The sequence below is a fragment of the Ylistrum balloti genome, unplaced genomic scaffold, assembly GCF_031769215.1.
Source record: "Ylistrum balloti isolate Yb309-2 unplaced genomic scaffold, AGI_CSIRO_Ybal_v1 Utg370212, whole genome shotgun sequence".
Taxonomy (NCBI): domain Eukaryota; kingdom Metazoa; phylum Mollusca; class Bivalvia; order Pectinida; family Pectinidae; genus Ylistrum; species Ylistrum balloti.
Genome location: NW_026782181.1, coordinates 274,570 through 290,529, shown reverse-complemented (window position 1 = coordinate 290,529; position 15,960 = coordinate 274,570). Strand labels below are relative to the sequence as shown.

At 34.5% G+C, this 15,960-nt stretch overlaps 1 protein-coding gene across 1 annotated transcript; it reads right to left on the bottom strand.

Moving 5' to 3' along the window:
• Window positions 1-4,449: 4,449 nt before the first annotated feature.
• Window positions 4,450-12,604, bottom strand: LOC132551755 (uncharacterized). The gene is made up of 4 exons (XM_060215890.1): window positions 12,531-12,604; window positions 10,117-10,221; window positions 9,815-9,900; window positions 4,450-7,037 (listed from the first exon to the last, which is right to left on the bottom strand). The coding sequence occupies exons 2-4, from the start codon at window positions 10,207-10,209 to the stop codon at window positions 6,026-6,028; spliced, it is 1,191 nt and encodes a 396-aa protein (XP_060071873.1). The 5' UTR covers window positions 10,210-10,221; window positions 12,531-12,604; the 3' UTR covers window positions 4,450-6,025.
• Between the last annotated feature and the right edge of the window lie 3,356 nt (window positions 12,605-15,960).

Below are 15,960 nucleotides of genomic sequence, written 5' to 3'. Positions count from 1 at the left end.
GCACAGAAAATGTAATAGATATTTGTTGGCAGATTCTAAAACCAATGTGACCAGCTCTGGACGTTTGTGGTTGACCAGCAACTCTTTGCCACATATAGAGCATTATGACTCCATACAAGACACATGGGCATGTACAAGTAGCATTTAAAATACAAATGTAGAATTAGATACAGTATAGCCAAATAAATAGTACAAAGAGGTTTCGTCCCTCTAGGACTTGTCAGTAATGCTAAGATGACCCAATTATTGTTGAAGATCCAAATTTGCTGAAATCTATGTACAGAATTCGAAGATTGTGTAAATCTCATTCAATTCAATACAAAATGATTTCGAAAAAGATTGTCAAATGCATGTGTATGAATTTAAACATAACATGCAGGCTACAGTAAAATTTGGTGACTAAAAGTCCATCCCTCGTAATATCCATGATAATTCAGAAAATAATTAGAAAAATTAAACTGCATCATACTGCTGTTTCTTACCTTCTTCTGTTAGTGACTTGCTAGTCAGCTATTTGATGCTGGTCGGTAACTGGCTTTCGTTAGAAGGGTGTTTCACAAATTTTGAGAACCAAACAACTTCTTTGAAAGTCATGAAACTTGTATATACTGCACAATCCCAAAAAATCATTTTCCTCCATAATTGAAAAGAATGAAAAAATCAAAAGTATATGAGTGAGACCTTGGAAGCAAAACTGTTACATGTATTAGACTACTCCTACACATTTTACCATTCCATGTTGTCTTTGGGCAAGACACTTATCCCTTATTGCTCTGGATGGCATGCAGTGGGCCTCCTGTATTTTGTTCAGTGAGGTACTTACCAGCTTCTCAAGAAGACCCTTCCTGAAAATGACCCTGGCTATTTATGGGGCACAAAACCCACCAAACAAATAAAATGATATTTCTAACATTACTAGATAAAATATCTATCAACACTTATCCAGAAAGTCATAAAGTATCTCTGACCTTTCCAGCTTGGTCTACAGCCATTTTGTCACTATACAGGAGCATTTTATATATAAATAAGTGATATTATATTGCCGTAGTTACATACTGTCAACTTGATATTTTATGATACATGATGTAAACACATGCTGCAGAACACTTTATGCCCATTGACACAGCATGCTGTGTAGCATCAGTTGATCAACAAAAGGCCACACTAAAAAACTTTGTAGCCATTTCTCTGATTTAACCTTTCGGAGACCTTTGATTGTCATTAATGCCTGTTACTAGGGAGGTATGAGCTGCAGCAGGTGTTCCACCAAGACACAACTGTGAACCAACTGACATTCTTTTCATAGTACCATTGGTCTTGAGGAAAGATAAAATGGTAGAAAGCAGCTAGGGCTGGAGCAGTGCTATTGCACTCCATGCAATATGGTTATGAAAAAAGCTACACAGGACAACTTTGCAATATGTTCAATTCTACCAATGAGCTGTCATTTGTTTCTGGCCTAAACAGCAGACTTTTAATGTCATGGAGGTCTGGTGTTTAGGAGATTGAAAACAAAAGTGAAATAGAACCAAAACATAGGAGTAGGTATCGAAGCAGGTACTTATTGTTTTAAAGCATGTCTACAGTTCTGAGGTCAACAGTTCAAGCCCTGATCTTGTATTGATGAGGTGATAACATTTTTACTGGTACTGTTAAACAAAGTGTTTTCTTAAACAGGTCTGTAATTAAAAATTTCATCAGTCTTATGAGGGTGAAACTCAACCAAGGAAATGTATTTACAACAAGACACACCAACAATGTAGAGTGTTTGAAAATTCATATAATATTTTGAAGTATTAAATTTTGAGTGTTTTTTTCCCTTCATTCCAAGGGTAATATTGATCTACAAATGCATATTTACAAACTGCTAAAATTGGTTTAAGTAAATTTATAGAGCTATGTTAATATACATAACCCAGCGTGCATGAAATAGTGATTATTTGAAAAACCATGAAAGCGAAGCCCCACATAAATATATGGTAACATTATCCTGTATATCATAATAATTGTATATTTCATGCGAGGGCCTGATTTTTTGCCATTGAGAAAGAAATCCATTATATATTTCTAATTCTTGACGTTAAATATTTCAGTTTTTACACCAAATGACATAATAAGTATATATAAAATAAAAAAATGACAAAGTTTTTTCTGCATCATCTTCATGTTTATTGAATCAAAAGACAGATTAACCTTGCTATGTATTACAATATTTTAACAAAACATGCACATGGTGTAGTTACTGTAGTATATGACTCAAGGAAAGCAACTGGTGCTGTATCTCAAAGTCTGCAGGAGAGACAGCAACTGGAGTTGTATTTAAAAGTCTACAGGAGAGACAGCAACTGGTGCTGTATACATAAGTCTACAGGAGAGACAGCAACTGGTGCTGTATACCAAAGTCTACAGGAGAGACAGCAACTGGAGTTGTATTTAAAAGTCTACAGGAGAGACAGCAGCTTGTGCTGTATACCAAAGTCCACAGGACAGACAGCAACTGGAGTTGTATTTAAAAGTCTACAGGAGAGACAGCAACTGGTGCTGTATACATAAGTCCACAGGAGAGACAGCAGCTTGTGCTGTATTTCAAAGTCTACAGGAGAGACAGCAACTGGTGCTGTATACAAAAAGTCTACATGAGAGACAGCAACTAGTGCCGTATATCAAAGTCTACAGGAGAGACAGCAACTCGTGCTGTATACATAAGTCCAAAGGAGAGACAGCAGCTTGTGCTGTATTTCAAAGTCTACAGGAGAGACAGCAACTGGTGCTGTATATCGAAGCCCAAAAAAGAGACAGCAACTGGTGCTGTATTTCAAAGTCTGCAGGAGAGACAGCAACTGGTGCTGTATTTCAAAGTCTACAGGAGAGACAGCAACTGGTGCTGTTTACCAAAGTCTACAGGAGAGACAGCAACTGGTGCTGTATATCAAAGTCTACAGGAGAGACAGAAACTGGTGCTGTATACCAAAGTCTACAAGAGAGACAGAAACTGGTGCCGTAAAGCAAAGTTTACAGGAGAGACAGCAACTGGTGCCGTATACCAAAGTCTACACGAGAGACAGCAACTGGTACTGTATTTCAAAGTCTACAGGAGAGACAGCAACTGGTGCTGTATACCAAAGTCTACAGGAGAGACAGCAACTGGTGCTGTATACCAAAGTCTACAGGAGAGACAGCAACTGGTGCTGTATACCAAAGTCTACAGGAGAGACAGCATCTGGTGCTGTATACCAAAGTCTACAGGAGAGACAGCAACTGGTGCTGTATACCAAAGTCTACAGGAGAGACAGCAAATGGTGCTGTATACCAAAGTCTACAGGAGAGACAGCAACTGGTGCTGTATACCAAAGTCTATATAAGAGGGGCCTGATAATCAATTTTCTTTACAAAGGCATCCAGTCACATATAGACATAAAAGATTTATATGCTTCGACATCAAATAAATTGATAATATTTTTAGAAAGTTTATAGAAATGCTAAAATGTGATGTATACTTTCAAAATCAACTATCTCTAATGATGCAGGTGGATCTATTTGATAAAAATGAGTTGACAAAATTAATGTATTGCACCTATCTCAAAATATATACAAACATGGCAGCACCTTCTTAATAAGAATAGACAGATGTCCTCCTTTATTCCATAAGATAATATTGAACTCTATAAGTAACCTGATGACAGTTTAATTCTAGTGATAGCTACATATACCTGGTTGATATATTATTGAGTATCAATGAAAGAAAATGGATTAAAAAAAACGAGAAGATAAAAGATCTGAAAAGTTGAAATTAGATAAACATATTGCTAAATCTGATACCATCTAAACAGAAGAGGTTAAACTACAACAGATCTAGTATTTATGGAGGATCTACTCAGGATAAACTACATACATATTAATTTGGTAAATAGATATACAATGTTCATATTGTGACCAAATTCTCGGTCAATAAAAGAAGTTAATAGGTTAGAGATTGTAGTGGATACTTACCTGTATACTGTGATGATAAACGTTATGACATTACATTTGTCTGCTGTTTATCTTTTACAATGTAAACTATGATGTAACAATATTAGTGTAGTATGAACTTGTCCTTGCTAATATGGTTTGTTTTTAAGTATGTAACTGATGTCTTCTAGGTTTCTGCTTCGTTGTAATTGTTTAATGTCACTTATGCAGATTTGTGTAATGTGTTCCTTAGAGTGTCGGGTTTAAAAGATTAATGTATTTTGCTGTGCTGCATACATAAATCAATGTATGTTAGACAGATACACTGTGTTAAGGGTCACAGATAGGTCATTTACACAGAAATCAAAAGTCTGCAATTTTGATATGAAACCATTCAAACATTACAGTGAAACATTTATATAAACATGTAACTTAAAATTACAACATTTCTGATTTGTTAATTTTAAATCATATTTCAAATATTGTTATATGAGCATCTACAACAGCAATGAGGAAAAATTTAGTTCTAACTCTAAATTGTGCTCGCTTATCTTTTTAATAACGGTGGATACATAAAAATAAAAAAAAACACAAAATAACCATATAATATCGACATTGTAATACAGGTTACATAGTTATTATTATTACTGTATAAAGGACATGATACAGAGTAAAGGCAACCGCATCTTAATACAAATCTAATTTAATTACACGGTGTATTTATTTTCAACAAAAAAGTTGACTATAAATCTAACCTTGAAAATTGCAGTTTCCTCAGAAACAATACTGTCCAATTCATATTTACAAAAGGTATTCAAAATGTTTTATGTACTCCATACATTAAACCCTGATGCCTGCCAGGTGACTCTAGTAAAAGACACACATTCCTCTAGATCAAGATAATTAGTCCCTTGACCATAGATTTTATGAATTTGAAGACAATCTACATTTAAACATTGTGATGTTATTTGAAACACAATCCACCAGATCATTATACCCGGACCACCACAGTTCAGATCAATGGTTTACATACTCTGTATCATATCAACACTGTATAAACACTTGATTGTTGGTTCTCAAGAATTTGTTACCAGTCCTAACAGAGTTACTCCCCATTAAATGCTACTGAGGTAGTCAAAGGGAGATAACACCTTAGCACTTCTGAGTAACTTTCTGGCTGTGCTCTCTGCCTATTCCTATTCTACATACATATATGTCAGGCTGTCATGACAGCTGTCTGATTGATATTGAATTAAAACAGCTTCTTTATGACAGTCATAAATCTGAAATAAACTGATTCATATTTTGTCCCATATCTCTCTGACTTATGGTTTTTCCTCACATTCTGAAAATTTGTTTTAAAACTTTCGATTGAATACTTTTTTCAAATTGCTATAGTAGAAGTTTGTTCATACTTGCATTTAAATATCATTATTCATGTACAATCTTTAATGCAATTCTAATGTTTGTATGATGTGATATAAAGTTTACATAACAGGTGGTTTAGAAACTAGCGCAGGTTGGTCATAGAAATCCATATAGTTGTCATAAAAAATCAGTGGCTTGTCACAAGATATTTTCCTGCAAGAGTCAACACCACCAGCAGGTCATCATTACCACCATATAACATTAGCAGCAAAAATTCTGTATTGTAAACACACCAACTTTGTCCTCCACATAGTTTTTAAAAAGACTATTGAGAAAGAACAACTTTCCTAAGATGTTTCATTAAAAAGTATTGTATCAAACCAAATGCTAACTCATTACTATAACCACTTTCCATAACTATTAACTTTTTGTGATTTCTTCATTGTGACTTTCAGTGATGAGAAAATCTTTCTCAAACAATAATTTTTCATTACTATTCTGGCCTAAACTTTTAAATAATCATAAAATTTGTGAAAGTGTATCGCATGTAAAAAAAAAAAAAAGCTGGTTTACAGTAACCATTCTGAATCACCTCTAACTTTGACTATTATATCTCGTACCATTGCTGCAACAGTTGCTCTAGAAAAATACTGATATTTCTGAATTACTGGAATGCATTGTGTAAGTGGGCATGATTATATGTACACCTTCAATGAACTGTTTTGAGAAATTGACTCAATTCTTCCACAGCTGTCTGGTTGTTCACATCAACACTTCTCTGTAACATCAGAGATGTTGGCAAATCTGTCAGTAATTCCTTAAGTTCTGTGAATGAACTCAGATCTACAGATGACCCTTGAGGAACTTCGATCTCTTCAAATGTTAAATTCATCAACTCATCGAGGAGTTGAAGATTTGGGCCAACCTGCTCACTGTCTTCATCGTCCTCCTCTCCCTCTACATCAGCATCAATTCCAGAGGCGGCTACAGCATTATGATGATTATCACCATTAGGCAACATTTTTGTTCTGAGCCTCACAGGTTCATCTGTGTTGTCATCAGGACTATTGCCACCAGTCTGACACACATCTTCACTTCTTTCTGCCTGGATGATGTCCTTAGGTGGGCTGCTACATACACCTGAGGTATACCCAGAGTCAGTGTGCCACTCTGCAGCTGAGTTACTGGTCTGACCCTGCACCCCTTCACTTGCTACACTTGATACTTGCGACAGATCAATCTTAGTACCAGTACTTGTGGTGGTAATTCCTGGCATCTTCTGATCTGTAGGCTTGTTACCCACTGACAACGGTTGCACAGATGAATTAGATGATGAGTGATGAGTTAGGCTGAATGACGCTGGTCTGTCTGAAGTCTTCAGTGGTGGTAAATGTGACTGCAGAGGTGGAGATACTGGAGATGTTGGCGATGAATTTCCACCTCCAGAAAATCGTGTCAGGAGACTGTTGACTTTTCCTCCAGAGTTAAGTCGTAATGGACGGGAAGGGGAACTTACGTTTTCTTTTGGGGTGATTTCACCTGAAAATCTATTGATCATATCTTTTGTGCTTGATGTTCTGTCTATCTTTCTGTCTGTTGGTTTTGTTGAGCTGGATTCATTGACCGATTTACTAGACAGTTGATTCATAGCATTACTGACAGCATTTTGTTGGGGAAGAGAGCCTCGTCTTGGTGACATTGGCTGCTTTTCTGGTTTCTGACTGAAATTTATGTAAAGACCAGTTTAAGATATTTAAAATGAACAAAGAAAAAACCTCACAAAAACAAAACAATGCTTCTTGTAACATGTCATAGAAATGATTTTATCAAAACAATTAGATAACTTTAACTAGACTATACACATAATGCAAATGTAAACTGCACAACATTAACTGCTGTCCAATGCTAACCTAGTTTGTATTAAAAGAAATAACAATTAAGAATGTAATTTTCCTTATAAATTCTTTCATCCATGAAGAGTATTCAATAGATTCTATCATGGAACATCTTTGATATTTTGGTCAATTTAACCTCTCCCCAAAGGGAAATATTAGACTGTAGGGACTTGAAATTCACAATTTTGGTAAAGCACCGTGAGACACTTCCATCATTGCAGAGTATCTGGTTCTGCTTTATCTTGGTATTAAGAAGATTTTTGAAATTTATATCAATTTTACCCTTCCTTGCCCCTGCCTCTCTGGCTCCTGGGGACTTGGGGACCATATATTTAAATGTTTTTGTGCGTCTTTATAGATGGAAGGTTTTTGTACAATTTCAATGACATCGGTTTGTAAGCTTTCCAGAACAAGTCAAAAATGTTAAAAGTTTTAGGGAATTGCAATAAGTCACCCTGACACATTGAACTAAAACAGAACCATTCCAAACTTCAGGACAAAATTTAAAATCAAGTCAAACAAGAGGTCCAATGGGCCTGCAGAGCTCACCAGGTATATATATATCAGCCAAATATCATGCCTCTAGGCCTTTCAGTTCATGAGATAAAGTCGTTTAAAGGTTGTAGCAAATTTGACCCTGTGACCTTGAATATGTGTCACAGTCATTTCTTTTCTCAAGCTTTGTTGTGCTGCTTCCTAGGAACATATCAGCCAAATATCATGCCTCAAAGCCTATTAGTTCATGAGTAGAATTAATTTAAAAGTTTTAACAAATCTGACCCCTGTGACCTTGAATTAGGTCAAAGTCGTTTCTTTTTGTAATTTTGTTTGGTTTCATCCTAGGAACCATATCAGTCGAATATTAAAATTTTGGTCCAGTGGTTATTGAGAAGAAGTTGTTTAAAAAGAAGTTTGATGTAGGATGATGAATGGATGGATAGATGGACAGCAGATGCTGCACCACAGCATAAGCCCTGCAGGCCAGGTGAGGTAATAAAAGTCAGACCTGATGACAAGTTTACCCAGACCTAAGATGATAAGAAGTCGATACCATAAAAAAATTGCATGATGATATTCTCTAATGTTTTGACTCGTGCTTGTTTAGGTAGAGTTACCACTGCATTGTTAAAATTCCACTTTTAAACTGTATTTTCCATTCTATTTGTAACAAGAGATCTCAGAGGGATGTTGGTGCCCACCATTGTTGGATCTCTATATATGGTCTTTGAAAGTTAGATCTTTTCCTTTCTTTTCTTTTCTGATTTTGCTCTGAATGATAAGACATTTGAACATTTCTTTGCAGAAATAAATGATTATCTTCACCTGCCAAATCCAAAATGGCCACCTGGAAGCCATTTTGTTCCTTCTGATCAGCACAAGGAGAGATCAAAGGCAATTTACATATGAAATTTGAGAGATATTCATTCAGTACTTCTTCAGAAATAGCAATAACAATCTTTACTAAGCAAAATCTAAGATGGCTGCCTGTCAACCATCTAGTTTTTCTGATCAGTCCCAAACTCAAATAGGCACGAGTAGGGACCTAAAGAACCTTATCCATGGAATTTGAGAAAGATCTATACAGTAGTTCTCAAGAAATAGTGATAACAACTTTCAAAGTCAAAATCTAGGTGTCCATCTGTTGCCATTTTGTTTTTCTGATCAGTCCTATAATCAAATTGGCACAACAAGGGACCAAGGGTAACCTGCGTATGAAATTGAAGAAAGATCCGTTGAGTACTTTTCAAGAAATAGCGATAACAATTTTTCTAAGTTTTCCTTTTGGTCATTTTGTTTTTCAAAAACTACATGGACACATGGACCAAAGGGAACCTTACTTTTTGGCCATTTTTGAAATACAAGATGGTTATCTCTGTCAGCCATTGGTTTTTTGGTCAATCACTAAAAATAACAGGGGCACAACAAAAATCCAAGATGGCCACTTTTTGGCCATTTTGTTTTTCTGATCAATCCTAAAAATAACAGGGGCACAACTAGCGACCAGGTGAAACCTTCATATGAAATTTGAGGGAGATCCATCCCATACTTTTCAAGAAATAGTGATAACAAACTTAAGTTAACTCCAAGATGGCTGCCTGTTTGCCATTTAGTGTTTTTGATCAGTCCCAAAATCAAACAGGCACAACTAGGGACCAAGGGGAACCTACATATGCATTTTGAGAAAGATCCATTCAAGACTTCTCAAGCAATAACAAATAACAAAAATTGTTTACAGACTGACGAACGGACAGAGGACGGACAGACAGAGGGATGACAGATGGACGGATGAAGGACCACAGATGCAAAGCGATCTGAATACCTCACCATCTGATGATAGTAAGCTTAAAAAAAGTCAACAAAAGTTTTTTTTCTTAGATTTACCTCCCTTGTCAAGTTATCTACCAGTATTCTAATTGTTATGCAGTGCAACAAGATTGGAAGTAATTCAGTATCAAGTTTGAAAACATACATTTAACTATTTTTGATGCAGTGAAATCTTGAAACATATGGAATACATGTACTATTGTAGACTTAACAAACCAGCCGGAACCACTGATCAGTTACAAACTTAGTGATGGTGAACTTGTTTGATTATAACTCACCTAGTAATGAGGAGCTCACCATCCTGTTGTCTGGCCTCCTCTATGTGGTTGATCCAATCCTGGCAAAGTTCCAATGTCTCAGCAGACTGGAAGTACAATTATTTTTCATTCAGGTTGTGTTGTTAATTACAGTGAAAATTAAAATGTAAACAATAACTTCAAACTTACAGGACACTGCATGACCATGTTCATTTGTGAAAATATTACACATCACAGAACCTTTTAGATGCATAATTTACAAGTTTCTCCTGCTAGTTATTAAGATCAATGTAGTGACAAGGTAAATCAGGTTTAATACTTACAAACAGGAAGCTCTTTTCTGTGAAGACCTCAAATTGTTTTTTATCAAGATATGGTGTAACAGACTTAATCCTTTTGATCTCTATTGTGAACATACATGAGGAACGCTAAAAAATAGAATATACCTCATAAGGAAAAATGTTTACATAAGAAAAATCACAATTAAAGAAGGAAATAACAGATTTCTTATTACTCAAGACATGTAACAAGAGGCCTAATGTGCCTGTATCAGAAAAAACATGCTATCTATCTAACTCTGTGAAATTCATTGTTGGTAAAATCATATCAAACATTTTGAAAGAAAATTTCAATATATGAAAAATGTTCAACTCTTAACAAAGGATTAAGGTTAAAATCATTTGAATCTAAAAGTGAAAATATTTTTATCAATTCCAGTTTCATAAGCCAATTACTAAGAACCTGGGACTATCAATAAACATTTATAAAAGAAAAAAAAAAGAGAATATTTCAAAAGCTTGCCCTAAATATGGCCTTGGCAATGGACTAAAGTGAAGTAATAGCCATTAAAAACTGTAAACTTTATTTATCTTACAACAATGGCAAAACAAGTTATTTCAACTTATACTAATCACTCTTGTTGGCCTGGATGTAAATGTGCGAGGGGTCTTATTAAGGGAGGAAATTGGAGTACATATTGAAGAGTTCGTCAACTAACAAACTAACATAATTTCTTCATTGCACCATGCTACTAACGCCTAATATTATGACACTAAAGTGCCATCTGGTAATTCTAAAAGTTATTCTGACACTTTATTAACATAAAACTCATTTAAACAAGAGTATCAGAGAAAGTATGATCAATATATGCAATAACTTTCATGATCTTCGCTTAACTGTGGACAAAGTTATACTCCAGACAAGATATTTTTAACAATGAGCAATAACTCTGTAATTAAGGGAGTTGCAGGACCTAACATTGGAACACTGCACACTGTCTTTGTATGATCAAAGTTTCATTGTCCTACCTTAAATGTAAGCAATCTAAAGTTATGCTGTAGACACAAAATTTTAACAAAGGGCAATAACTCTGTCATTAAGAGAGTTGCAGGCCCTAACATTGGAACACTGCACACTGTCTTTGTATGATCAAAGTTTCATTATCCTACCTTAAATGTAAGCAATTTAAAGTTATGCTGTAGACACAAAATTTTAACAAAGGGCAACAACTCCCTAATTAAGGTATTGCAGGACCTGAATTTGGTATACTACGAATCCCCTTAGTATGACCAATGTATACACCAAGTTTTATGATCCTTGCTTAACTTTGGGCAAAGTTAAGGTGCCGACATGGACAGACAAACTGACAAGGCAGCAACTGCATGCTCCTTTGAAAATGTTTTAGGGGGCATATAGAAATTGAGAGAACTTCAGAGTTATTTCCACTTGGACAAAGTCAGTCATAAACTGGTGTGAATATTCATTCCTAGGAGCATAAGAGAAACAGAGGTCAGAACATCTTTGACATGATCTATAAAATATACTTTATTTCCTTGTGGTACCACCCTCCAAATACTATAGATAATGATTTACTTTACACCCTTCTAAACCTCCACAAAAACACTTCCATCACCCATAAATACATGTATGAAGGATACATTTTCCTGTATAAATACATCTTATATGTAATTTATTATTTTACAGGCACATTTATTCTGAACAGGTGTTAGGGACTCCACAGTTTTACTGTTCAGGTCATTTTTCACATCGTCACTGTCAAAGCATACATATTACTTGTTTGGAGCTAAAAGTAACAAACTGAATAAAAAACAGACACTTGATGTGCTGAGACTATGTGTTATGGTCAAATGAACCCAATGGGAGAATTCAAAAGCCAGTAGATTAGTCTGTTCTATCAGATCTGGAACAAAACCTTACACAGGTATGATGCCAGGAAGACATACCAGATTAGATATTACATTCACTAACACTCCAACCTTGCAAGTGATATCTGTCTTTGCATGTTATGTAGTTGTGCATGTAGTTATGTGATATTACAGAAATCTTAAAGATACTGATTTTTTGTATCAAAACATTTTAAAAAAAAGTTATGTAAGATAAATACTCCTTTACTTATACGCCATTATTACTTTTTTGAGTTACTAGTCTGGTGAACCAAGATATCTACTCCTTATTTCAGCAGAAAGCTAGATATAAATGATTTAGTTATACTGTACATGGGTAATGTTTTTGTCCCCAACATCTAGTTTTCGTTAATTTTACCACAAGATTTGCATGATCAAAATGAATGAGGGAATTTTAAAAGATCAAGTTACTTAATGTATTTGCAGTTCCAGGTCTTAAATGGCAAAAACATATGACATGGCAAAAATCAGAAAATTTGCATATGGCAAAATAAATTAATCATACAATATATCATATCCTATGTGATACCTACCTTATTTCTGTAGAAAGCTAGACTTTCACCATCCAGAGTACACCAAAGGCTCTGGGTAGTCTTACTTTTCTGCAAATAAAATTATACAAATTGAGATGCTAACATATTTCAGAACATATTTCTAACCTGATTGCATAAAGTGAAATAAAAAAAAAAATGCAAATGCAGTGATCAAAGGTTCACAGCGGGGCTATTGTGAATATTGTGAATATATTTCCTTAATCCGGACCGTCCCTTAATATTTCCTTAAAATTTCCTAGATCCAGATCATTATTTAAAAATTCCTTGATCTGGATGATCACACAGCATTTTCCTGATTAGAAATGCTATTATGTACAATTTCATAACATTTACAACAATGTTGTATGGGACAATTCCTAGATATTGTGATCACTAAACTAACAAAGGGCCATACTGAGTACAGAAATCTGATGGACAAAACAATATGTTTAAAATGGTGACAGGAAACACCCTGTAATGCTGTAAATATCAATGTTTTGTACTGAATAGAATTTTGTGTATAATATTTAATATTTCGATCCAAAAAGGTCTTACTTCAAAATCTGCATTTCTGAATTTTTCCCTTATGCTTGGGTAGTGATATAAAGAGTGACTCGAGTCACGATGTTGTATCAAAACTCCAAACCAAAACATCCTCCTTTTGCATTATGTAAATCTAACCTTTAATCTTTACCCATAATCTTGAACTATTAAAAGTTCAAATTGACTGATCGCTGATTCATAATAATTCCTGTCACTTGTCTTATGAAAATTTTCACTAAAAATCTTTCATTTTCAATCATTTTGGAATTGACCTTTGATTTTGAACCAGTTTTTCAAGGCCATGGTATAGTGATACATTTCACTATTTTCTTACTAATTAATTTTTTCATAATTTTTTTTTCTGTTTGCCCTGATTCAATATCAACACACAAATAGAAAAAAAATAGGTCTGGGTTGGGGAAATTTAGGGTGGGGCAGGGGGGATTCACTTCACCATGGCCATGGTAAAGAGAAGTTTAACACTATTTTTTTCTCGGATTTATTTTCTTTTTACCCTGATTCCCCACCTCAGACATATCTTTTGTTATCTATGTGTTTATATGATTGAATCAGGGTGATGAGAAAACAAATGATTCACTTTACCATGGCCCACCCTAAATTTCCTCACCCTCTTTTTGTTTTTGTTTTATTATGTATTGAGAAACAAAATTAAGTAAACTGATAAAGAATTTAGTGATGAAACAGCAAATGAAAAACAAAATATAAAGTGGCTTCACTTTACCAGAGGCTTCACTTTATCATACTACACCGGTCCAGAATGTTATCCTTATATAACACTGTTGATTAACTTACCACTATTATGAATAAAAGTTTTATAAATCAAACACTTTTTGATGTATCAAAGTCTTTTTCAAGGACTGCTTTCTATGAAAAATCAGTCATTGACAAATCATGTTTTGTTTTAAATCCATTCTTAAAATACACAAATATATTGTACTTGTAACTATTGAAGCGAAATGTAAACATAAGTACTCCATGTCCATTTCCTGTTAATTTCTCCTAATAATGATGTTTTTTCTCATGAATAAAAACTTTTTCTTTTATGAAATCTCTCTTTGTATTTCATCTTGATGTATCAAAGTTTTGTTTTAGTCCCTTGAACTTTAAAACATCGAAGTTTGAATTATGTCCCTTATATATGTATGCATTGCAATTTATAAACCAGGCAAGAAAAGCTAAACATTCTTACAGTATTGAGAAGTAAACACCATTCATGACAACAGTTATATCATATTTTATTGACTTTTATATCTATGTGAGAAAGAAATCACGTCACTGATTAATTTTTTTCAAAAGAAAGAAAGAAAAAGAAATAAAGAAAGAAAAGAAAGAAAACATATAATATCGATGGTCAAGTCAATTTAGATACAGCAAGATGGAAAAAAGAAACAGAAAACATAATAGCTATGGTCAATTTAGATACGAACAAGATGGTATTGATTTAATTAAGAAGAGATATTATATAAGCGATGGCCTCAATAATTTAGATGTCTTAGTCATTCCAGATAAAAGATACTGTCTTTGTAAACAGTTTGAATAAATGATATTTTAGTCATTCCAGATAAAAGAGACTGGTTTTAATTAACAGTTTGAAGAAAAAATACCTAGATCATTCCAGAAAAAAAAAATGCCTTTACAAACAGTTTGGAGAAAAGATATCTTGGTCATTCTATAGATATTACTATCAGAAATGACCTTAATTAGCTGCAGAAAAGTATCTCCTGGTCATTCCTGATATCAGAGATGATCTACTTACCCTGTTTGTCTGTTAAAATAAACACATGATCAAACCCATGACTTGTCTGTGATTTAAAACAGTTCAAACATAAAGTCTGTATCATATTGTATTTTTATGAAGATTAAAATAAAATGGATTTCATTAATAATTCTTCCAATCATATTGCTTCATATTTGATCTTGTTTCTCTGAGAATGTTTCTGTTCTATTTGTCAGAAATCTCTATTGGATACCAATTAGTGCATGAGTAAAATCATTGTCGTGTACAATTTAGCTTAATGTGAAACCAATGTACACTTTGTTGTGTAATTCACATATAAAATGGGAAAATTTAAATACTAATGAGTGGGAATTCCCCTAAAATCTGCCACAACTATTTTACTGCTGAGTAAAAGGATCACAAGATGTTTTAGTCAGCCCTAAGGAAATGTGACTAAGGGTAAACTCAAGGTGTGGCTATTGCTATACTTATCATGGGCCTAACTGATCTGCTCAGTCAAGGCTAACTCAATGATTAAGATACACATGCCATTATTATGCACATTATGTGAAGATTTCAAAGTCAGTGATTTTTTAAAACTTTATGTATGTCCTTTGTTCTGAATTTACTGAGAAACTGTATTTAAATGAAGCATACACATATGCGAAACAATAGAAAGTTTTGTCTGATCCAGGAATACTTCGTGTGTAGTGATGAGTAATGATGTCTGATGACCTGTAGAAAGTCACACACACACACACAAAACATACAGCCATCATTTAAACCTGTTTACAGGCAAATCAGAAATAGTAAGTATCCCAACATGGCCCCTGTGACAGGTATCAAATGGCCCCAATAGTGTCCCATTACAATCCCTGTGACAGGTATTACAGGCCCCAATAGTGTCCCATTACAATCCCTATGACAGAAAGCACAGGCCTCAATAGTGTCCCATTACAATCCCTGTGACAGCTGTTACAGGAACAATAAGTACCAATACAATCCCTGTGACAGGTGTTACAGGAACAATAAGTACCAATACAATCCCTGTGACAGGTGTTACAGGAACAATAAGTACCAATACAATCCCTGTGACAGGTGTTACAGGAACAATAAGTACCAATAAAATCCCTGTGACAGGTGTTACAG